This window comes from Phaethon aethereus, assembly GCF_964289735.1.
Source record: "Phaethon aethereus genome assembly, chromosome: 18".
In the NCBI taxonomy this organism is placed as follows: Eukaryota; Metazoa; Chordata; class Aves; order Phaethontiformes; family Phaethontidae; genus Phaethon; species Phaethon aethereus.
The window spans coordinates 873,880-896,943 of record NC_138594.1 but is presented as its reverse complement, the minus strand read 5'-3'; the positions used below and the strand labels follow the sequence as shown (position 1 = coordinate 896,943).

Below are 23,064 nucleotides of genomic sequence, written 5' to 3'. Positions count from 1 at the left end.
AAATCCCATTCTTGCATTTGGTAACTATAGACACTGTCCAAGGTTTCTACAATAGCAGCAAATTGGCAAGTTAAAACTGCCAGTAAAACTAAAAGATGAAGGACACAAAATGCCAGTAATCACTGTTAATCTGACTTTACCGAAACTTCCACTAGACATATATCTGAGCAAACCAGCGCAGCCTGCTATGAAGAACAGCAAAACAATACCTTTAAAAGCCAATTTCAAATTGTAGTCAATTGGCAATACTTCAGAAGAAGGTAAAAGATATAACTAAATGTATGAATCAAGGAGGGTGAACAGCCTTCTCTGATCTTTTGAAAGCAGCCAGCAAAAACCTAAGGAGTTGTAAATAGGTGCAGTAACACAAGCATGATACTTTTGTCCAAACTTTTGGAATTAAACTATACTGGATTGTTCCTATTCGTTATTTCCAGAATATTTCAGAACAAAATCTCCCCAAAGCTCTTTGTAATAGTACTCTTTCTCACTACTGCTGAGTCCTGAGACACACAAATCTTATATGTCAAACAGCAACTCAGAGTCAGGAAAAGAGACGCCAACAATTCCAAGTTCCACTGTCCTGCTCTATTTGCTGGACAGCACTTCCTCCTTTCAGATTCCTACTCAAAATATTTATAGGAGATTTATTCACATAGCTAGTAAGACTTCAAATATTTCTAAATATATCCACACGCACGAATGGGAATCATGCACTCAGTCAAGTTTGCCAAACAATGCTTTGCCAAAAATTTTTTGACCTAAGAAAGAGGAGGAGGGATTTGTATGTGCAGACCAGAACCTATAAAAGTGCTGGTAGGACAAGTCTGTTCTGTCTCCACGGAAAGTTTCAAGGTAAGAGTATGGAGGGCTGGGTGCTGGCAGAATCCCTCTGCATTCCTGCTGCCTATGGAACTGTTTTCCTCAAAGGACTGCCTGTATTAATACAGTTTTTCTTTCAAATCACTGGCATATTTTTTCCCTGTGACTTATCCTTGGGATTCTGTGCAAAAATAAGAAGGAAGTTATCATTTCTGTTTTTCAGTATTGACCAGCTTCCAGCCTGAGAGCCAGCTGGTATCACAAGAGGTAAGACTGTTCTACCTACTCCATAGGAATAGATTCTCCAAGATGTTTTTTTTTATGCAGCTGTATTGGTACTTCCCATCTCCCTTTACATCTGTGCATACTAATGCCTGAGCTGTGCTGTCTAAACCAGCAAATTTTCTTTCATAACTGGGCTGGACACATTTGTTTGGTACCTGCTGGGAAATAGTTCACCTCTTACCACACAGAACTGTACACAGGAGAGTGCCTGTAAACAGAAATCCAGGAAAGAGAAGATGAATGAACAGCACATACATAGTTAAGATTTTGTCAAATCCCTCTGAGTGTTTTTATTGAGAAATTTTTCTCTTTTAGTGCAAGTTAATCTTGAAAGATCAGCTTGAACTGGAAAAGGGAGAACAACTGAGAAGCTAAAATTTTGATTTCTAACTGAGGAAAAAGTTTTACATAGACAATTCACACTTGTACTTCTGCTTTCTCTACACCTTTTTTCTTATGTTGCTTTGTATCTATAGTCAATACAAATTATATGGCCTAAAAAGTGCAAGAGAGAAAGGATATAAGTGGACTTTCATAATTCGGATGACTTCCCTTGGTATCTCTGTTGCTTTTGTATACAAAAATTTTTTGCCAATAATTCCAATATTTCTGAAACATTAATAAATATAAAGAACTGAATATTTTAACATGGAACAAAGGAGGGAAAGTTAAAATAATCTAAATCAAAGACTATTATCTTCCTTAGGATCTAAATAAATTAGGTATCTAGGGTGAAAAGCAGACAAGACAGACAGGGAGACCGTAAGAACAGACAGAGCAGAACACAACAGGGAGTCAGGTGTGTGGTACGAAGGCATTTCTTCCTTCACTCAGCACTGTGATATATCTCTCCACTTCAGTCCCATCCTGTGCTGCACTCGGTAAACTGCAGCTATGTCGTCAGACTCTGAGATGGCCATCTTTGGGGCGGCAGCTCCTTACCTCCGAAAGTCAGAAAAGGAGAGAATTGAGGCCCAGAACAAGCCTTTCGATGCCAAGACATCAGTCTTTGTAGTACATGCAAAGGAATCCTATGTGAAAAGCACAATCCAGAGCAAAGAAGCAGGAAAAGTCACGGTCAAGACTGAAGGTGGAGAGGTGGGTAAAATGCAAGATTTATAAACAGCATTTAATTTCCACTTTGGGCTCTTAGCTGAAGTGTATGTTCCTTACTTTTCCTCTGACAGACCCTGACAGTGAAGGAAGATCAAATCTTCGCCATGAACCCTCCCAAGTACGATAAAATCGAGGACATGGCCATGATGACCCATCTCCACGAACCCGCTGTGCTGTACAACCTCAAAGAACGTTATGCAGCCTGGATGATCTACGTAAGTACCAGCAGCATCTTCCTTTGGGCAGCTGGGAGGAACTGCTCTGCCAGGCTAAGTGGAAGCCAACGTGCTGTCTCCCTTCCTCGCAGACCTACTCGGGTCTCTTCTGTGTCACTGTCAACCCCTACAAGTGGCTGCCGGTGTACAACCCGGAGGTGGTGTTGGCCTACCGAGGCAAGAAGCGCCAGGAGGCCCCTCCACACATCTTCTCCATCTCTGACAACGCCTATCAGTTCATGCTGACTGGTGAGTGGCTCTCAGAATTATTCTAACAAAAACACATTTTAAAAGTAATCACAAATTTTCCCTGATAAATGCTGATGCTTAACACATCATTAAAGTTTTATTTTAGTCAATTAACCACTGCTAATTTAAACAGGATTTCTAAAAAGGAATTGTATTACCACAGATAGTTAGAGTATCAGGAAAAACAATAAGCCAAATGGACCAGGTGGAGCAAGGAATACAACTGGGAATACAAAGAGGGGATCGAGTGCTCCCTCAGTAAGTTTGCAGATGACACCAAGTTGGATGGGAGTGTTGATCTGCTCAAGAGTAGGAAGGCTCTGCAGAGGGATCTGGACAGGCTGGATCGATGGGCCGAGGTCAACTATATGAGGTTTAATAAGGCCAAGTGCCGGGTCCTGCACTTGGGTCACAATAACCCCATGCAACACTACAGGCTTGGGGAGGAGTGGCTGGAGAGCTGCCTGGTGGAAAAGGACCTGGGGGTGCTGGTTGACAGCCGGCTGAACATGAGCCGGCAGTGTGCCCAGGTGGCCAAGAAGGCCAACAGCGTCCTGGCCTGTATCAGCACTAGTGTGGCCAGCAGGAGTAGGGCAGGGATCGTGCCCCTGTACTCAGCACTGGTGAGGCAGCGACTTGAATCCTGTGTTCAGTGTTGGGCCTCTCACTACCAGAAGGACATTGCGTTGCTGGAGCATGTCCAGAGAAGGGCAATGAAGCTGGTGAGGGGTCTGGAGCACAAGTCTTATGAGGAGCGGCTGAGGGAACTGGGGTTGTTCAGTCTGCAGAAGTGGAGACTGAGGGGAGACCTTATCGCTCTCTACAACTACCTGAAAGGGGGTTGTGGTGAGGTGGATGTTGGCCTCTTCTCCCAAGGAACTAGCAATAGGGCTAGAGGAAATGGCCTTTAGTTGCACCAGGGGAGGTTTAGACTGGATATTAGAAAAAATTTCTTTACTGGGAGAGTGGTCAAGCATTAGAATAGGCTGCCCAGGAAGGTGGTAGATTCACTATCACTGGACATTTTCAAAAAACATCTTGACGTGGCACTTCAGGACATGGTTTAGTGGGAGTGGTAGTATTGGGTTGATGGTTGGACATGATGACCTTAAAGGTCTTTTCTAACCTTAATTATTCTGTGATTCTGTGATTCTGTAATTATATCTGTAGTGAAATAGTGAAATTGAACAGGGTATGAGCTCCATCTGGGATGTGAAAATTCTGTTTAATGATGTAATGCTAATTCATCAAAGGGCTACAGGAAGCATCAATATCACAAATGTTCAGATTTATCTTGGTAAAACCATGACATGAAGTGATTAAATAGAATTATATATTGCTGATAGTTTTGCTTCCACCTTTTCATTCTTTTCTTTCTCAGTGCTATTGAGTTCTCATGCTCAGGATTCCTTGTGGGTCTTTACTGTCCCTTTCTCTACTGCTCTTAATACAGTCTGTGTAGCAAAAAGAAAATACAGAAACAGAAAAAGATTACCGTATGCAGGAGAAAAAAGACCACAGATTGCAGTAGAGAAGAAGCATGTGGCCCTTCTAGAGTTTTCAATATTCATGGAAAAGCATTATAGAATCATAGATTGAAGAACAGTTTGGGCTGGAAGGGACCTTTAAAAATCATGTAGTTCTTCACTCTGGCATTGGGCGGGACATCTTCCACTATCTCTGTCCAACCTGACCTTGATCACTTCCAGGGATGGGACATCCATGACTTCTCTGGCCAACCTGTTCCAGTGTCTCACGACCCTCATCGTAAGCAATTTCTTCCTTATGTTCAATCTGAATCTACCCTCTTTCAGTTTAAAACTATCACCCCTTGTCCTGTCACTACAGGCCCTTGTAAAAAGTCTTTCTCTGCGTTTCTTATTAAGCCCCCTTTACCTACTGGAAGGCTGCAGTAAGTTGTCCCTGGAACCTTCTCTTCTCCAGGTTAAACAACCCCAACTGTCTCAGTCTTTCTTCAAAGGAGAGATGTTCTAGAACTCAGATCATTTTCATGGCCTTTCTCTGGACATGCTCTTACAGGTCTTTCTTGTACTGGAGACAAGAGTGGAGTAGAGGGGTTGAATCACCTACCTTATCCTGCTGGCCACATATCTTTTCATGCAGCCCAGGATCTGATTGTCTTTCTGGTCTGCAAGTGCACATTGCTAGCTCATATCTAATTTGACATTTAACCAGTACTCCCAAGTCCTTCTTTGCAGGGCTGCTCTCAATCCCTTCATGTCTCACTCTGGAATGATATTGGGGGTTGCCCCAACCCAGGTGCAGGACCCGCACTTGGCCTTGTCAAACTTCATGATGTTCAAATGTGTCCACTCCTCAAGACTGTCAAGGTCCCTCTGGATGATATCCCTTCCCACTAGTGTATCAACTGCACCACTCAGCTTGGTGTCATCTGCAAATTTGCTGAGGTACGCTCAATCCCATTATGTATGTCATTAATGGAGGTATTCAGTACTGTTCGTCCCAGTACAAATCCCTGAGGGACACCATTTGTTAACCATTTGGACACTCAGCCTTTGACTATAACTCTTTGGATACCACCATCCATCCAATTCCTTATCCATCTAACAGTCCAGCCATCAAAACCATCTCTCTGTAATTTAGAAGCAAGAGTGCTGTGGGTGTTTAGAGGTAGGAATGTGGTGCAAATTGCTTTGCAAGGAATTGAAACTGAAAAAAAAAAAAATATTAGGAGTAAACAAAGGAAAAAAATCAGAAATTTTTCTTGTCATAACTTACATTTACGGCATTAATAGTCAGTCTTTGTGTCTTCTTCATTTATAAAGTCTCTTTGTTTCTGCCTCTCTCACAGATCGTGAGAACCAGTCGATCCTGATCACGTATGTACACTCCCTGCTCAGGTCCCTGCCTGACTGCCGGGTACCAGGGGACCTCCTGCCTGACCACACGCTCTCTGCTTCTCTCTTTGCTTTGACAGCGGAGAATCCGGTGCAGGAAAGACTGTGAACACAAAGCGTGTCATCCAGTACTTTGCAACAATTGCAGCCAGTGGAGATAAGAAGAAGGAGGAGCAGCAGCCAGCAGGCAAAATGCAGGTGAGGTCCTAGGGGTAGGAACATGCAACTGTCAGATTTATTTATGAGCTCTATCACGACAGTAAGATTTCTATTTTAGGGGACACTTGAGGATCAAATCATCAGTGCCAACCCACTGCTGGAGGCTTTTGGTAATGCCAAGACGGTGAGGAACGACAACTCCTCACGCTTTGTAAGTTGTTGCCTGGGACAAAATTACTTTCTTTGTATCAGCACACTGACTCAAATATTCTTGCAGTCAGGACTGGTAAAAGACATCTCCTTTTTTTTTTTTTGCTTCCTTCAGGGTAAATTCATCAGAATCCATTTTGGTGCCACAGGGAAACTGGCTTCTGCTGACATTGAAACATGTAAGTGGCCCTCCTGGCCTGATCCCTTTCCTTCCAGCCTTCCTCAGTTCTTGGGTTAACTCTGTCCTACCGCCCTTGCTAGATCTGCTGGAGAAGTCCAGAGTCACTTTCCAGCTCAAGGCAGAAAGAAGCTACCACATATTTTATCAGATCATGTCCAACAAGAAGCCAGAGCTAATAGGTAGGAAAGATCAGCAACTTCTCCAGACAAAGGTCATGAACAACATTTAATTCCTTTACGTGATGATTACATTTGATCTGTATGTGTTTTGTCCTTTTCAGAGATGTTACTGATCACCACCAACCCGTATGACTATCAATATGTGAGTCAAGGTGAGATCACAGTTCCCAGCATTAACGACCAGGAGGAGCTGATGGCCACAGATGTAAGTAACACAGGAGTTTTCTTAGGCAGACTTGGACCTTTACCAGGCATGGTACTTACTGCAATGATTCTTTTGTTAGAGTGCCATTGACATCCTGGGCTTCACTCCTGATGAGAAGACGGCCATTTACAAGCTGACGGGGGCTGTCATGCACTATGGCAACCTGAAGTTCAAGCAGAAGCAGCGCGAGGAGCAGGCAGAGCCGGACGGCACAGAAGGTACCAGCATGATATATACCAGAGCACAGTGTATGCCGGAACACCCACTAATCCAGGCGGTAATTCAGGGTCAGAATCGTTGACTCCGCCTGCACATTTCCCCAGATGCTAGTACTGACGAATATAAGCGGAGGAGGACTTTGTTCTTCCAGAGGACTTTGCTGGAAGAACACAACTCAGTGGAAGCTGCAGATCATTTTGAACTATGCAAAGTATAATGGCCGGTGAACCCTTAAAGCACGCTTCCATTGGCTGACACAGTAGGAGAAGAAAAGTAAGCTTTGCTGCTATACGGAATGACAGCTTCCCACATCTGGCTCAGAACCAGGAGCCGCTCTGCTCACTGACTTAAGTTTATTTACCCAGGCAGCTACTATCATTTCCCATCAGCTGTAGTCATCTCCTAATGGTATGGTGTCCAGGTGACAAGAAGCCAGGATCCTGAAGCTGCTCTTTCAAAGCCCATATTCTGGAGGCAACTGAGAGCATTGTGCTACTTCATTGTACATGGGGGGTCAAAAAGAACACCCGTTAACACTGCAGCTGTGGCTCATATGGTCTACATTTTCTGTAGAGTCTCAGCACGTCTCCAGGACTTCTGTTTGAAAAATAGACACCTAACATATGTCCATCGCATTTGCTTTGCCTAGAATTATTCAAAGGTACATTTCTTTAAAAGTTCATGGAAGTATTTTCAGGAAAACAGAGTTATTTGCATATGTCATAAACATGTACTATGAAGTGGATTTTTTCTTTAGTTGTTTTTTTGGAGGGGGGGTTGTTTTTTTTTTAGGAAAGTTAAGACATAAGTAAAAATGACTGCAAGGAATACAATAGCAATGAATAGGCTAAAAATGATATCTGTAGCTTTACTTAAGTGATGGTATTTTGCTGACCAAATCTTGGAAGCATTTGGAGCAGTGTACCTAACACTTATTCCATTGAAATCAGTTCTGTTGCCTGGACACTTTAATCCTCTTCTGAGTATTACTTTGAACCTGTGAACAAATGTCTCAGTGTGGCAAAGTCATCTTTTATTTGGTAGTTTTACTTGCTCATAAAGCTGTGAGAAGAGTGTGGCAGTTCATCTTCTCCACCTCCTGTGGACTGCATTTACTGTACAATCTTTCTTTCTTTATCTGCTTTTGAAAAGAATGTGGAAAACATGCCTTCTATTCTAGTACTTCATTATCCTTACTCATTGGAAATTTTTCCTCACTTTCTAGCCTAAATATCTCTTGACACAATTTCAGACTGTTAGATCATGTCCAATATTCAGGAAGCAATCTGCTATACTTTTTTATTATGGTTTCATATTAATTATATAAACATTCTTGAACAAATAATTTTACATACTGTGCCTTCTGTCAGAATTTGAATTCAATAGTAAAAGCAACAGCAGAAGGTAAAATGCCAAACTTTTTGTTTGAGGATGCACTTCTAAAAATAGCACTTCATCTCCTATGTTTATCTGTAGATTCGTAAACACATAATTGACACTTATGGGTTGTGCTTTCTTGAGTATTAGTCTTTAAAGTCGCTGAAACAAATTTCACTGTACTTGCTTCTGAGATAGTCTGTGATTGTCTTCAACGTGATCATCATTCCAGGCTTATCTTTCCTTCTTCTTTTTTCAGCATTTATTATTGAGAAGTCTGACTGCCAAAATGTCTCTAAACTGAGGTTTGATTCAAAATTCAAAATAACCTAAAAATAGGTAATAAAAAAATAGCCAACATAAATGCTCCATAATTCCTGGGGAATGTTGCTTACGATGAAGTACAAATACATTACTTTTTTATCTTAACTAGTCTTTATGTCTTTACTAGAAATGCCTTTTAATACTTGTTTTAAAGGAACGCTTATATCTGCTGGTACCTGAACAACTGATTTTTTTGGTCTTTAGTTGCTGACAAGGCTGCCTACCTGATGGGTCTGAACTCAGCTGACCTGCTCAAGGCCCTCTGCTACCCTCGAGTCAAGGTTGGGAATGAATATGTGACCAAGGGTCAAACAGTGCAACAGGTAACAAAAATCCCTGTTTTATTGACACGTCCTCTGGACATCCTCTTTTGCTCTGCATGAAAACTACAAACCTTCTGGTTTTTATTTTAGGTATACAATTCAGTAGGTGCCTTGGCAAAGGCTGTGTTTGAGAAGATGTTCTTGTGGATGGTTATTCGCATCAACCAACAGCTGGATACCAAGCAACCGAGACAGTACTTCATTGGTGTCCTGGACATTGCTGGCTTTGAGATCTTTGATGTAAGAACAGTGTTTTATTACCACACTTTTAGAAGTAAATCTATAGTGTGCCGAAGCGTTTAAGAAGGAATGATGTCTTTTTTTTTTCAGAAATGGTTTGATCCTTTCAGACTGCATCTAAGACATCATGATTCTCATAGGTTTTTAATTGCAAATAGATTTTTGTGTTGCACATATACCAATGGAAATCCATAAATGTAGTTATTTGACTGATACCAAACAGTAGACTAAGGATGGCATTGGGTACCTAATGCAGATACACCAGTTCCATAGACACAATTTGTGCTCAGAAGGCTTGGGACATGCTTTGAAATCAACATTTGGAAATGTTGCATAAACTGTTGCACGGTGGACTCTCCTGTAACTGAATTGGACCAGTTGAGTAGAAACCAAAATTGACAAGTCTGAAATATTAGACTGGCCTAAGCTTCTAGGGGTCATAAACGTATGGAATACAGTTCAGCTTGATGAAAGAGACAGACTGACACAACTTCCAAATTCCTAGCTGAGCAAAGACAGAACACTCAAAGATCCTCCTGTAACTTGGTACAAAAAGCCAGCACAGTTCTTTATCCCTAGCTTTCTAAATTTATACTAATAGTAATCTATATTTGTAACCATGCAGTTCAACAGCCTGGAGCAGCTGTGCATCAACTTCACCAATGAGAAACTGCAACAGTTCTTCAACCACCACATGTTTGTGCTGGAGCAGGAGGAGTACAAGAAGGAAGGAATTGAATGGGAGTTCATTGACTTTGGGATGGACCTGGCTGCCTGCATTGAGCTTATTGAGAAGGTATTTGTGTACTTCATAATGTCAAAATATTTTCAGAAATGCATTAATTTTTATATATTTATAAATGTAGCTTGAAAGGGTAAATGAGATATTGTAAATACATAAGTTTAGATTATTTTACAATTGCTCTGCTGAGCAGAACAATCCCCAAGAGTGTTAATATTGTCCCACTCAGGAAGCTATTTCATTATCTGTGATTCTTTCTGCCTTTTCACCTTTGACTACCTCCTTCTGCTTCTTCCAGCCCATGGGGATCTTCTCCATCCTGGAAGAGGAGTGCATGTTCCCCAAGGCAACTGACACCTCTTTCAAGAACAAGCTCTATGACCAGCATCTGGGCAAGTCCAGCAACTTCCAGAAGCCCAAGCCTGGCAAAGGCAAGGCTGAGGCCCACTTCTCCCTAGTGCACTATGCTGGCACGGTGGACTACAATATCTCTGGCTGGCTTGACAAGAACAAAGACCCCCTGAATGAGACTGTTGTGGGGCTGTACCAGAAATCATCCCTGAAGACACTGGCCTTACTCTTTGCCTCTGTTGGAGGAGAGGCGGGTAAGTTCTGTGAAATTAATATTTTCATTTGTATCTCATTATTCTACTAGATCCATAAATATCAATTAGAGTGTTCTAAAGAAACTGCCTGTTGTGCAGAGTCTCCCATGGCTTGAATTTATTAATAAAGGAAAAGATCAAATGTGTTTTAGGCCTTCTACTCTGCCATGATAATCCCTTGGATTATCACACACCTTTGTTCCTTGTGTCCCTTCAGATTGAGTGTTGACTCTGTTTCCCACTGCATCCTAGGTTCCTTTCTTAGCATGACAGACACATATGAACAAGCTTCTTGCAGTCTCATAGAGAAAAATTTTACAAATAAAAGTTGTAAAACAATCTTTTTTTTGGTGTTCTTGCAGAGAGTGGTGGTGGTGGCAAGAAGGGAGGCAAGAAGAAGGGTTCTTCTTTCCAGACTGTATCAGCCCTTTTCAGGGTAAGTACAGAAGTCATTCTCTCTATTTTTTCCTCTTTTTTTTTTCAGTTGAAGATTGTTAAACCTCACACTGTTTCCAACAAGGCCATTTTAATGCACCTATTAGCATTTTACTGCATCAAGAACATCTCTTCAGTTATTCATAAAAGAGCTGACTGCAAGTCAGCTGAGGCCATCTGAGGAAGATACATCTTGATCTAGCCTTTCTTCAAAGGTTTGGAAAAATACTTAGGTCAGGCTACAGTTTCATTTACTCATGAGTACACCAGTTGGTAGGATCAAGCTTTTCCCTCTCTCCCTCTGCCTTGGGAGGACCATGGTGGATCTGGCAACCTGCCTCAGGGAATCTCAAGTCTGGATTGGCACATACAAATGCATGTGCATTTGCACATGATCATACATAACACATAATACCTAACACATAATTGTTTGCACATGATTGTACATATGAAGACAAGGCAATAGAGAAATGCCAAAGCCAGTTACCTTTCCACTAATGGACAGAGCTTAAGGCAGATGAAAACACTCTTGTTTCAGCACCTGTGGCAGCTAGCTGCTGTCTGGCATCCTGAACAGTTTTTCACACTGTGAAAGAGGTATGAGCAGCTTTGCCTCTGCTCCAAACCAGGGCTATACTGAGAAGTGTTAGGACCTAGCTAGTAAAGGTGATTGATGAAATCAGAGATAGTTCATGGTTTGTTTTTAAAACCACTTCTAGACAGAGGTGCCAAAGGACCTGCCTTTTCTCTATGACTTGTGACCGTATTCTCACCAAACAGGGAGTTTTCTTGTCTTTCCCTGCTCAACATTTGTCAAATATATCTTCACAAGTAGCACCTAATGCAATTAGGTGTAGAGTGCTAGAGTAGCACTCTAAGAATTTTATACAGCGTAGTTTAAGTGAAAAAGGTATCGAACTGAAACAGCTGGAGATCAGTGTCCTCTTTTCATCTATGACTGATAACCTAAAGACAGTAAAGTTTTCCTTAATTTGCTGTCACATTAAGACTTCATTATGACTGTATCTCTAAACAAGGGATGAAAATCCAGCTACCTTTTCCCAGCCTTCTCTGCAAATTTGGTCTTTGCACCTCTTCCCTTTTGTCCTATTTTTGGTTTTATCTCTGTTCCCATCAATAGTCAGTGTCTTCCATAGAGTGAGATATCTTTCACTCAGAATTACATCCTTTGTCACAAACTTCTGGTCACCATTCTCCATAGGTGCCATGTCTGAGTGGATGTATCCCTCAGTCTCATGAAAACACATTACACAGTTTTGTGACTTTTTCACATGCTTAATTAAAAAATTAAGATGGCTATAGGTGGGAATAATAAATCTATTATTGCTTTCCAACAATTTTCTCACGTCTGACAGTATAACTGTAGAGGTACCATTTGTTAATGAAAAACTTTGCCCGTGAACCCACAGGAAAACCTAAACAAGCTGATGACCAATCTACGGAGTACTCACCCCCATTTTGTGCGCTGTATCATCCCCAATGAAACAAAAACACCCGGTAAGAACCTCAAGTAGTGAGAAATTATAGTGTGATGCATCCATTAGTCTCTATGTTTTATCATGAAATATCAAATAATTGCCACCTTCGCTTAGGTGCCATGGAGCATGAACTGGTGCTACACCAGCTGCGCTGTAACGGCGTGCTGGAAGGGATCAGAATTTGCAGGAAAGGTTTCCCCAGCAGAATCCTGTATGCAGATTTCAAACAGAGGTCAGTCTCCTTTCTGCTCTCCATGCTGTCTGTACTGCATAAGTTGTACACCTTAACTATTTTAACATTTGCGGTTAATTTTTAATGCCAATTCTATCTGATTGTAACTGGCAGAAGGATAAAATGCTGGAATGCATAACCAAAGGCAACATGTATGGGTAAAAAATGAGAAATTGTTGAGAAATTAAGAGATATGTCAGGTGTCCTCGAACAGCTGAACTTTGCCAGTGTCTCTGAATATGGAAACACAATAGAGCTACACAAGCCAGAGATTACAAGATTAAAAAATGCAAGTTGGGATGTGACTACAACACGTCCTCAGTCAAAAATTACAAACTCAGATAGAGTGCTTTGGCCACTGTATCAGCTGCAAGTTTCAGGCAAAGATGCTTTCTTCCTATACACATAGTGGCAACGTTCCTCTCTAGCAATTTTCTACAGCATAGTTTAAGTGAAAAAGGCATTGGACTGAAATGGCTGGAGATCAGTGTCCTCTTGTCATCTATGACTGATCACCTAAAGACAGTAAAGGTTACCTTAATGTTGTTATCAGATTAGGACGTCATTATGACTGTATCTGTAAACAAGGGATGAAAATCCAACTTCCCCAGCCTCATTCTGCTGCAAAGACTGCTGTTAATTTCAATAAACAGTGTAGCCTTATGACTTGAGATTGTATTCATTCACATTTCCTCTCATTCCGCAGATACAAGGTGCTTAATGCCAGTGCTATCCCAGAGGGACAGTTCATTGATAGCAAGAAGGCTTCTGAGAAGCTCCTTGGGTCAATCGATGTGGACCACACCCAGTACAAATTTGGTCACACCAAGGTACGAGCCCTCCTTGACTCACTCACTGTGTGCCTGTGCTTTGCTCTACCTGACAGTGATGTGTGGCAACGTTCCCTTTCTCAAGGTGTTCTTCAAAGCTGGGCTGCTGGGACTTCTGGAGGAGATGAGGGATGAGAAGCTGGCACAGCTCATCACTCGCACACAGGCCAGGTGCAGGGGCTTCCTGATGAGAGTGGAGTACCAGAGGATGGTGGAGAGGAGGTAGACGTTCCTCACCTTCTGTTACAGCCACTGTACTTGGGGGAAAGTGTTGGCACTTGTCATACTGAAAATATTCAATGTACGTTTTAATTATGCTTCAGGGAGTCCATCTTCTGCATCCAGTACAATATTCGTGCATTCATGAACGTGAAGCACTGGTCCTGGATGAAGCTGTTCTTCAAGATCAAGCCCTTGCTGAAGAGTGCAGAATCTGAGAAGGAGATGGCCAACATGAAGGAAGAATTTGAGAAAACCAAGGAAGAGCTTGCAAAGTCTGAGGCAAAGAGGAAGGAGCTGGAGGAGAAAATGGTGAAACTGGTGCAGGAGAAAAACGACCTGCAGCTCCAAGTGCAGGCTGTGAGTAACATTATTTTATCTTTTTATAGGGTAGATGAGTACATAAGATCTAATTCTTCTTTTACTATACAGAACTCTCAAATTGCACACAAAGCTACCTGACAAAATATTTTAAGCAGAATACCTGTAATTTTACCTTAAAGGTAAAACTCAGGCCACATTCTTTCCCCACTCAGTCTCACTGTTACAAAGTGGACTTCATGCTAAAGAATTACTTTTTAGTCTTAGTGCCTACAGGCACATGTCTCCATGTGAGTCCATGATATAAAGCCTCATTATAGTCACTATAGTGTATTTAGTGGAGTGGGGACAGTGATTCCATTGATCAACTATTATGCCACAACTGAATTTAGTTGCTGAAATGAAGAGCCTAGTGCCATTTCTGATGGTATATCTCACCTGAGCTCCTGTAGTTACCACTCCCAGAAGATGCTGATGCCCATTACATCCTACAACACAAGTGCCAGCTTTGTATGTTTGTCTCCAATGCCATTTGGCCTCTCAGAAAACAGACAACATTTAGGCAATACACTTGAGTTGAAGTGTCCATTTCAGGGAAAGATTAATCTTTTTCAAGTGTCCACTGACTGCATTGGCTGGGTATAAATCTACTAATGGGACTTTCCAATACTTTCTCAGTTGTGGAATTATTTACATTTCTTAAGGCTTCCAGAAAAATTTGAATAGAGTACATTATATAATACAATCCCTTTCTAAAGTAGAAAAGGAAAACATCGATTAAATCCAAGTAACCCGCTGACGTACCTGAAAGGAACAAGGTGAATCGTAATGGAGCTAGACACAGTATCTGATGATGAAAAAGGCCAGAAAAAAAAAAAAAAACCACCAACAAAAGCCTTATTCTAAATTTGTAATGTGATTGCACAGTAACCTTTCCCAAAAAGTAATCCCCAAGGTCTTACTGATATATACATGTTCCTTCAGCATTAAATTAACTTCTCTGTATTTTCTCACCAGGAAGCTGATGCTTTAGCTGATGCTGAGGAAAGATGTGACCAGCTCATCAAAACCAAAATCCAGCTGGAAGCCAAGATTAAGGAGGTGACTGAAAGGGCCGAGGATGAGGAGGAAATTAATGCCGAGCTGACAGCCAAGAAGAGAAAACTGGAGGATGAATGTTCAGAGCTGAAGAAAGATATTGACGATCTTGAATTAACACTAGCCAAGGTTGAGAAGGAAAAACATGCCACCGAAAACAAGGTACGTACATGGGGAGTCACATAAAGGGCCAAGACATCACTGACTCTCAGAGTAAGAGCCGGCCACCGTAAGATATGTTGGCTTTAGAAAATTTTGAGCTGGGCCTTGTCTGAGCTTCCAAATGGTAAATGAAACACCTGGCAAAACACTGGGAAGTGAAAAAACCACTGGACCAGTGAACATGTTTTCTACCAAATTTTGACACTGGCTTGTATTTGTAGGTGAAAAACCTCACAGAGGAGATGGCAGTCCTGGACGAGACCATTGCCAAGCTGACAAAAGAGAAGAAAGCCCTCCAGGAGGCCCATCAGCAGACCCTGGACGACCTGCAGGCAGAAGAGGACAAAGTCAATACGCTGACCAAAGCTAAGACCAAGCTGGAACAGCAAGTAGACGATGTAAGCACACGGGCATACAACAAGAACAGGGCAGGAATGGAGTTAGACCCGGCTGGTAGAACACTGATGGTCTTGCTCTTTTTAGCTGGAAGGGTCCCTGGAGCAAGAGAAGAAGCTGCGCATGGACCTTGAGCGAGCCAAGAGGAAACTCGAAGGAGACCTGAAGCTGGCCCACGACAGCATAATGGATTTGGAAAATGATAAGCAGCAGCTGGATGAGAAACTGAAGAAGTAAGCGTGGCCGTGGGGCACCGGAGTGCTGGGCTGGTGCACTTGTCTTTTTCCTTTGAGCTCTAACGTGCTTTGCTTTGCCCAAAGGAAAGACTTTGAAATCAGCCAGATCCAGAGCAAAATCGAGGATGAGCAAGCCCTGGGCATGCAATTACAGAAGAAGATCAAGGAGCTGCAGGCAAGCCTCTGTTCCTTCCCCTCTTTCACCCAGACACAGGTCAGGTAGGAGGAGGGCATGGGTGTGAAGGGTCCCTGATGTTCCCCAGGCTCGTATTGAGGAGCTGGAGGAGGAAATTGAGGCAGAGCGAACCTCTCGGGCAAAAGCAGAGAAGCATCGGGCCGACCTCTCGAGGGAGCTAGAGGAGATCAGCGAGCGCCTGGAGGAAGCCGGAGGGGCTACCGCGGCTCAGATTGAGATGAACAAGAAGCGTGAGGCAGAATTTCAGAAGATGCGCCGCGACCTCGAAGAGGCCACGCTGCAGCACGAAGCCACGGCTGCCGCCCTGCGGAAGAAGCATGCGGACAGCACAGCTGAGCTTGGGGAGCAGATCGACAACCTGCAGCGAGTGAAGCAGAAGCTGGAGAAGGAGAAGAGTGAGCTGAAGATGGAGATTGACGACATGGCCAGTAACATGGAGTCTGTCTCCAAAGCCAAGGTATTGAAAAATATACAGACAACAACTTGAAAATAAATAACGTTGAAACATATCTTTTTAGAATATGGTCATGTTCCAGTAGAACTCTCTGTCTCTGTACGGAACTGTATTTCTAACCTTCTCATGCCAATGAGCAGCTTATGGCTTGCACGTCTGTTCACATTTTTCTGGTGAGAATCCTGCTGTTCCGAATGAGGAGGAGTCCCGATACTTCTCTTCTGTCATTCTCTGTGACCTCCACAGGCAAATCTGGAGAAGATGTGCCGCACGCTGGAAGACCAGCTGAGTGAGATTAAGACAAAGGAAGAAGAGCACCAGCGCATGATCAATGACCTCAGTGCTCAAAGAGCTCGTCTGCAGACAGAATCAGGTGAGAGAGCCTCCGCTGTGCTGTGGAACGGGAGAGCATCCTAAAACAGTTTCTTTGGGTCACAAATGACAATGAAAATGTTTCCTCTCCGTGTGCTTTCCTAGGTGAATATTCACGCCAGGTGGAGGAGAAAGATGCTCTGATTTCTCAGCTGTCAAGAGGCAAGCAGGCTTTCACCCAACAGATTGAGGAACTCAAGAGGCACTTAGAGGAAGAGATAAAGGTGATGACTTTTCCTACAGCTGGCTGTTGAAAACACTCTTCACACTGCCTAGCGGGGACAGGGTCTGCTTAGCACAAGCCATACTGGGAGAAGATTTTAATTTCTGTGGGGAGTGCAGTTAGTGGCTTTTGTCCTCCAGGCTTACCATTCCTTGTGCCAATCCCACTCTCTACCTAGGCCAAGAACGCCCTGGCCCACGCCTTGCAGTCTGCTCGCCACGACTGTGACTTGCTCCGGGAACAATACGAGGAGGAGCAGGAAGCCAAGGGGGAGCTGCAGCGTGCCCTGTCCAAGGCCAACAGCGAAGTGGCTCAGTGGAGAACCAAATATGAGACGGACGCTATTCAGCGCACGGAGGAGCTGGAGGAGGCCAAGTATGTGGAGGGCATGTGGGGAAGGCTGGCAGAAACTAAGAATAGAAATGTGAGGAGACCACTGTGATATTGTCAGGAAGAAGTCAATGTTCTGCTTTGGTGTGGGGTGCCAGGAAGAGAGAAAATGTAACTGAGAGCAGGTATGCATTGTGGAAAAACAGAAGCAGCAAAGCTCTTCAAACACAGAACAACAGAGAGATGCTAGTGTGAATAGTGCAGTGAATAGCAGTGTGTGATTTTCTGTAGCCCTGGATTCAGACACAGAAATAGAGTGCCTGGCTGAGAGAGGTCCTAAATGGGATCACACACTACCAAGTGGCTAAGTGTGCTCTTGTGAAAAACATACTCATTGTACACCACAGGATCCCATTTTCTTCCTCACCCGGACCTGTGCTTACCACCTTCCAGGAAGAAGCTGGCACAGCGGCTGCAGGATGCAGAGGAACATGTTGAAGCCGTCAATGCCAAATGTGCTTCCCTGGAAAAGACAAAGCAGAGGCTGCAGAATGAGGTGGAGGACCTGATGATTGACGTAGAGCGAGCTAATGCTGCCTGCGCAGCTCTGGATAAGAAGCAGAAGAACTTTGACAAGGTCTTTTGGGCTGCAGCCCTGGGGTTCCTGGGCAGAGCGTGCCCTCCTGCTTGCCACATGCATGCTGAGGTCCTGTTTGTCTTCAGATCCTGGCAGAGTGGAAGCAGAAGTACGAGGAAACGCAGGCTGAGCTGGAAGCGTCCCAGAAGGAGTCTCGCTCTCTCAGCACGGAGCTGTTTAAGATGAAGAACGCCTATGAGGAGTCCCTGGACCACCTGGAAACGCTGAAGCGCGAGAACAAGAACCTGCAGCGTAAGTGCCTGGCCCTCTGCTCCTGGCTGGGCTTTCTCTCTATCCACCACTACGTACCGCTCCACATGGGTCTGTGCCTGCAGGTCGGCAAAGATGCTCGTCAACCTGGTGCGGCAGAGCCCTTCCCGTTCTGCTCTGTGCCTGACCATGCCATTGCCCTTTGTTCCCACAGAGGAGATTTCCGACCTCACGGAGCAGATTGCCGAGGGAGGAAAGGCCATTCATGAGCTGGAGAAAGTCAAGAAGCAGATTGAGCAGGAGAAATCCGAAATCCAGGCTGCTCTGGAGGAAGCTGAGGTACAGTCTTCTGTTCTTAATTCTTTACTTACGTCATTTAGTTTTGCAACAGTTTAGCAACCTCAGATACATTTATGAAATTCTATGCATTGAAGATAAACTGCAGGAACAGGAAGCAGAGGATTTTGGACACCATTAAATCTTTGGGTACACAAGAATCCTCCTTTTTTTTTTCCTGCAGTCTCAGACCTCATGCTGTACATAATTCTTCAAAAGAATAATAACTTTCATGTAAGGTTACTGACATTGTTATTTATACAATTAACTGATTCTTATCTTTTTTTCAGGCCTCCCTGGAACACGAAGAGGGAAAGATCCTGCGCCTCCAGCTTGAGCTCAACCAGGTGAAGTCTGAGATTGACAGGAAGATAGCAGAGAAAGATGAGGAGATCGACCAGCTGAAGAGAAACCACCTCAGAATTGTGGAGTCCATGCAGAGCACGCTGGATGCTGAGATCAGGAGCAGGAATGAAGCCCTGCGGCTGAAGAAGAAGATGGAGGGAGACCTGAATGAAATGGAGATCCAGCTGAGCCATGCCAACCGCGTGGCGGCAGAGGCACAAAAGAACCTGAGAAACACACAGGCAGTGCTTAAGGTATGGCACAACTACATGTGTGCTGACTGGTTTTTGCCACAGCTAAAAATTTTCCTGTGCTACAACTATATTAGTTCTATACTGTTGTGCAAATAAGAAATAGGAAAATAGGAAAAGTACACCTCACAATCTGTCTTGTCTCTCTTACCAGGATACCCAGATACACTTGGACGATGCTCTCAGGACACAGGAGGACCTGAAGGAGCAGGTGGCCATGGTGGAGCGCAGAGCAAACCTGCTGCAGGCTGAAATCGAGGAGCTACGGGCAGCCCTGGAGCAGACGGAGCGTTCGAGGAAAGTGGCTGAGCAGGAGCTTCTGGATGCCACTGAACGTGTGCAGCTCCTCCATACCCAGGTCAGTGTAAATATGTTTAGTATTTATACTTTTGCTCCATTCATATAAAATAAATACTGACTGGCTGATCTCTAACAGTATTTTGTAAAATGCATTGTAATTTTCAGTGTGGATAAAAAACGCTAAAAGTGACGTTTCAGCTGCAGATATATATTGTGACTTTCTCTAGACTACACTGCATATATCTGAACAGTAATAAACTCAGGGCGAAATGTGAGGTTCTTACTCTACAACTTAAGTGAGTTCAAGAGCTTTCACATTTACATTTGAGACTGTAAAGTCAAACTTACGTTGATCATTAACAAAATATGAATACACTAACACTGTCATTAACATAATTTAACAATGTAATTTTACGTATTCTATAGTACCCTTTAACATTTTTACTGCCACTAGGCTGAAAATGGTAAGGGAAGATTATGTCTTTTTTTTTCATAATTCTAAATTCCTCTCTGTTGACTGAGAAACTGTGAGGAAAGACTTTACAGAGGGTGTTCTTGAAATACTGAAGCATATCAGAGCTGAGAAACTAGCAGTTACCACAGCAACTCCTTTAGAACAGAATCCCATTTGACCTGATGGCACATTATATATTAAAAAACATATATGCAATGGCCTTGACATTACATTGCAAGCAACATAACTGTGATGTTGATGCTGCTCAACAGAATACCAGCTTGATCAACACCAAGAAGAAGCTGGAAACAGACATTGCCCAAATTCAGAGTGAGATGGAGGATACGATCCAGGAAGCCCGCAATGCTGAAGAGAAGGCCAAGAAGGCCATCACAGATGTGAGTCAGGGGCTCCTTTCGCTGCTGATGGTGGATGTATTCTCCCCCAAACTGCCTCCAGCCCCAAAATGGCTTTGGCCCCTTGCTCTCTCCAGGCAGCCATGATGGCAGAAGAGCTGAAGAAGGAGCAGGACACCAGCGCCCACCTGGAGAGGATGAAGAAGAACCTGGACCAGACGGTGAAGGACCTGCAGCACCGTCTGGATGAAGCCGAACAGTTGGCTCTGAAGGGAGGCAAGAAGCAAATCCAGAAGCTGGAGGCCAGAGTGCGTAGGGCTGGTATTTGTGCATGTGAGTGAGCACGTCCCTTGCAGAGGTACCGGGGAAGCTCCAAAGATGGGCTTCTCATTGCAGGTGCGGGAGTTGGAGGGGGAGGTTGATGCTGAGCAGAAGCGCAGCGCTGAAGCCGTGAAGGGTGTGCGCAAGTACGAGAGGAGGGTGAAGGAGCTGACCTACCAGGTAAGGCAGGAGGCCTCCTTGGGCTGACACACTCTTTCTTCCAGGAAATCAAAATGTTGGCACATTACCTTCCAGAGGGACTTCTTTCTATACCTCAGTCAGTGACAGTTAACAGGATTATGACCTCTGTCCTCTGGACAGCAATGTTCCTTAAGAAATGTTGCTCCCTCTGTTTCACATTCATGAACTTTAGAGAAAGAAGCAAACGAGGGTTTTTATTACTTGCCATCTCTGTAGTCTGAGGAAGACCGGAAGAATGTTCTCAGGCTCCAGGATCTAGTGGACAAGCTGCAAATGAAAGTGAAGTCCTACAAGAGGCAAGCTGAGGAGGCTGTAAGTACCACACCAACCAAGACCAGACTTCCTTCTGATGGAGGTGGAATTCTGTTTTGGTGTTTTCTTCTTTCCAACTTTTTGAAACTGACTGTTTTGATGCACTTGCTGCTACAAGACAATGGGGAATGTAAAAGTAAAAATTTCTGGTTTGGGGAGGAAGTATGTTTCCCTATCTCTATTTGTTTTGCTCCAAGCCTCACTTCCTGCCTCTATTTCTTCCTCCCTACTCTATCCTGGGTGTCAGAAGCAGCTGGTAGTCTGTCTATTCAGGACTCTTCCATGAACTCTGCCTAGACTGTGCTATGTGTAATGTGGCCATGGCGTTTTTGACACTCTGATGTTCTTTTCTCTTTTGGCACATTTAACACTCTGAGCAGTTACTTATCTTGGTTTTGCACCTGCCCTGCTTGCCCAGCTGTGACATTTAAATTTTTGTTTGCCCAGTTTTCAGATATTAAATGTCCACATGCTGCCTGTTGTATTCACAAATCCCTCTCCCCACACAGGAGGAGTTGTCCAATGTCAACCTCTCCAAATTCCGCAAGATCCAGCACGAGCTGGAGGAAGCCGAGGAGCGGGCTGACATTGCGGAGTCACAGGTCAACAAGCTCCGAGCAAAGAGCCGGGAGTTTCACAAAAAGATAGAAGAGGAGGAATGAGGATCCCAAGGCTAAAAAGTGACCTGAGACATGCATAAAATGTAAATCTATGTGTTGCTTTCTTCTGTAATTGTAATTTATATCTATGTAATAAAGACAGTAGAGACCTTTGCATATGAACAGTGATTAGCATGCTTTATTTATTTATTCTGGCAATCATTATTTTTGGAGTACAGGTACACAGTTCATGTTCACATTTTAAAGTATATTAAACAGCAAAAAATTTTTACATTTGCATTTTTAAAAATGCATGAGGAATTATAACAATTATATGTATTGTCTATTCATCTTGCAATGAGAAGTATGCATTTCTTTGATAGACTAAGAATACATTTGTTCAAGTTATTTTGATGAATTCTTAGCAAAATATAAAAGAAAAGGAAAAGAGATTCCTGTAACTTTTTTTTTTAAGTTGTATATTATTTTTGTTAATTGAGAAATGTTGTTTATTTGGTTAGGCTTAAGGAGATGAGAAGCTGAAATTTTTACTCTGATTCAACAGACTGAAGTTCACTCCAAGCATTGACAAGGAGTCAAACCAATGTGGTGAGATAGTGGCATGAAGGGATATCCTCACTCTCTTTCTCTGAAACTATTTTATTTCATACGTAGCACAAAATGATAGCCATTTCACAGATGGGGAGAGTGATAGGATTCCACCATTAAAAGACTATGGAAGAAAGAATAGCTAAGGCTGCAGACTCCTTGGCACAGGTAAAGATGAGTATGTTATAGACAATTGAAAGATAATTGAGCGTATATTAAGACTGACAAAGGTGATGAAATGTTTTCTTTTTTTTATTATAGATACGATAGAATGTAAAGAAGTAATGTCATACATAAAAAGAACAAGTTTAAGTAAAAGTAACTTTGAAGAATGATAACAGTTTCTATTGGGGTAATAGTAGGTAATAGTAAATCAGGAAAGTCTGCTACACTTACCAGAGATTGGATTTGAATATGGATAAGTATTTCTATACCATAAAAAAGAGAAATAATTCTGGAAATTGTATTCTCACGTTGAGAACAGTCATACAGACAGAAGATCAAACGCAATCATGGGGGTGTCCGGGTTTCAGCTGAGATAGAGATAATTTTCTTCATAGAAGCTAGTGTGAGACTATGTTTTGGATTTGGGATTAGAAAATGTTGATAATGTGCTTTGTTTCGAGTTGTTGCTAGGCAGTCAAGGACTGCCCAACTTCTTGTGCTGGCCTGCCAGCGAGCAGGCTGGGGGTGCAAGGGAAGCTGGGAGGGGGCACGGCCAGGACAGCTGACCCAGGCTGGCCAAAGAGATATTCCATACCATATGACGTCATGCTCAGTATATAAAGTTGGGATGAAGA

General features: G+C 43.1%; 1 protein-coding gene across 1 annotated transcript; it reads left to right on the top strand.

Moving 5' to 3' along the window:
* Positions 1 to 2,001: 2,001 nt before the first annotated feature.
* LOC309411641 (myosin heavy chain, skeletal muscle, adult-like) lies at positions 2,002 to 21,718 on the top strand (the record flags this gene model as incomplete). Its single annotated transcript, XM_082008313.1, has 38 exons — positions 2,002 to 2,205; positions 2,295 to 2,438; positions 2,531 to 2,687; positions 5,521 to 5,548; positions 5,647 to 5,764; positions 5,844 to 5,936; positions 6,051 to 6,114; positions 6,197 to 6,295; positions 6,397 to 6,500; positions 6,580 to 6,718; positions 8,625 to 8,743; positions 8,834 to 8,983; positions 9,609 to 9,779; positions 10,024 to 10,330; positions 10,693 to 10,766; positions 12,196 to 12,283; positions 12,379 to 12,496; positions 13,203 to 13,326; positions 13,412 to 13,548; positions 13,650 to 13,905; positions 14,884 to 15,126; positions 15,348 to 15,524; positions 15,610 to 15,755; positions 15,843 to 15,933; positions 16,022 to 16,411; positions 16,655 to 16,781; positions 16,886 to 17,004; positions 17,182 to 17,378; positions 17,787 to 17,970; positions 18,057 to 18,222; positions 18,395 to 18,519; positions 18,807 to 19,115; positions 19,267 to 19,470; positions 20,139 to 20,264; positions 20,360 to 20,530; positions 20,619 to 20,723; positions 20,961 to 21,056; positions 21,566 to 21,718. 38 exons carry the CDS (start codon positions 2,002 to 2,004, stop codon positions 21,716 to 21,718), a joined length of 5,823 nt encoding a protein of 1,940 aa, XP_081864439.1.
* Positions 21,719 to 23,064: the final 1,346 nt, after the last annotated feature.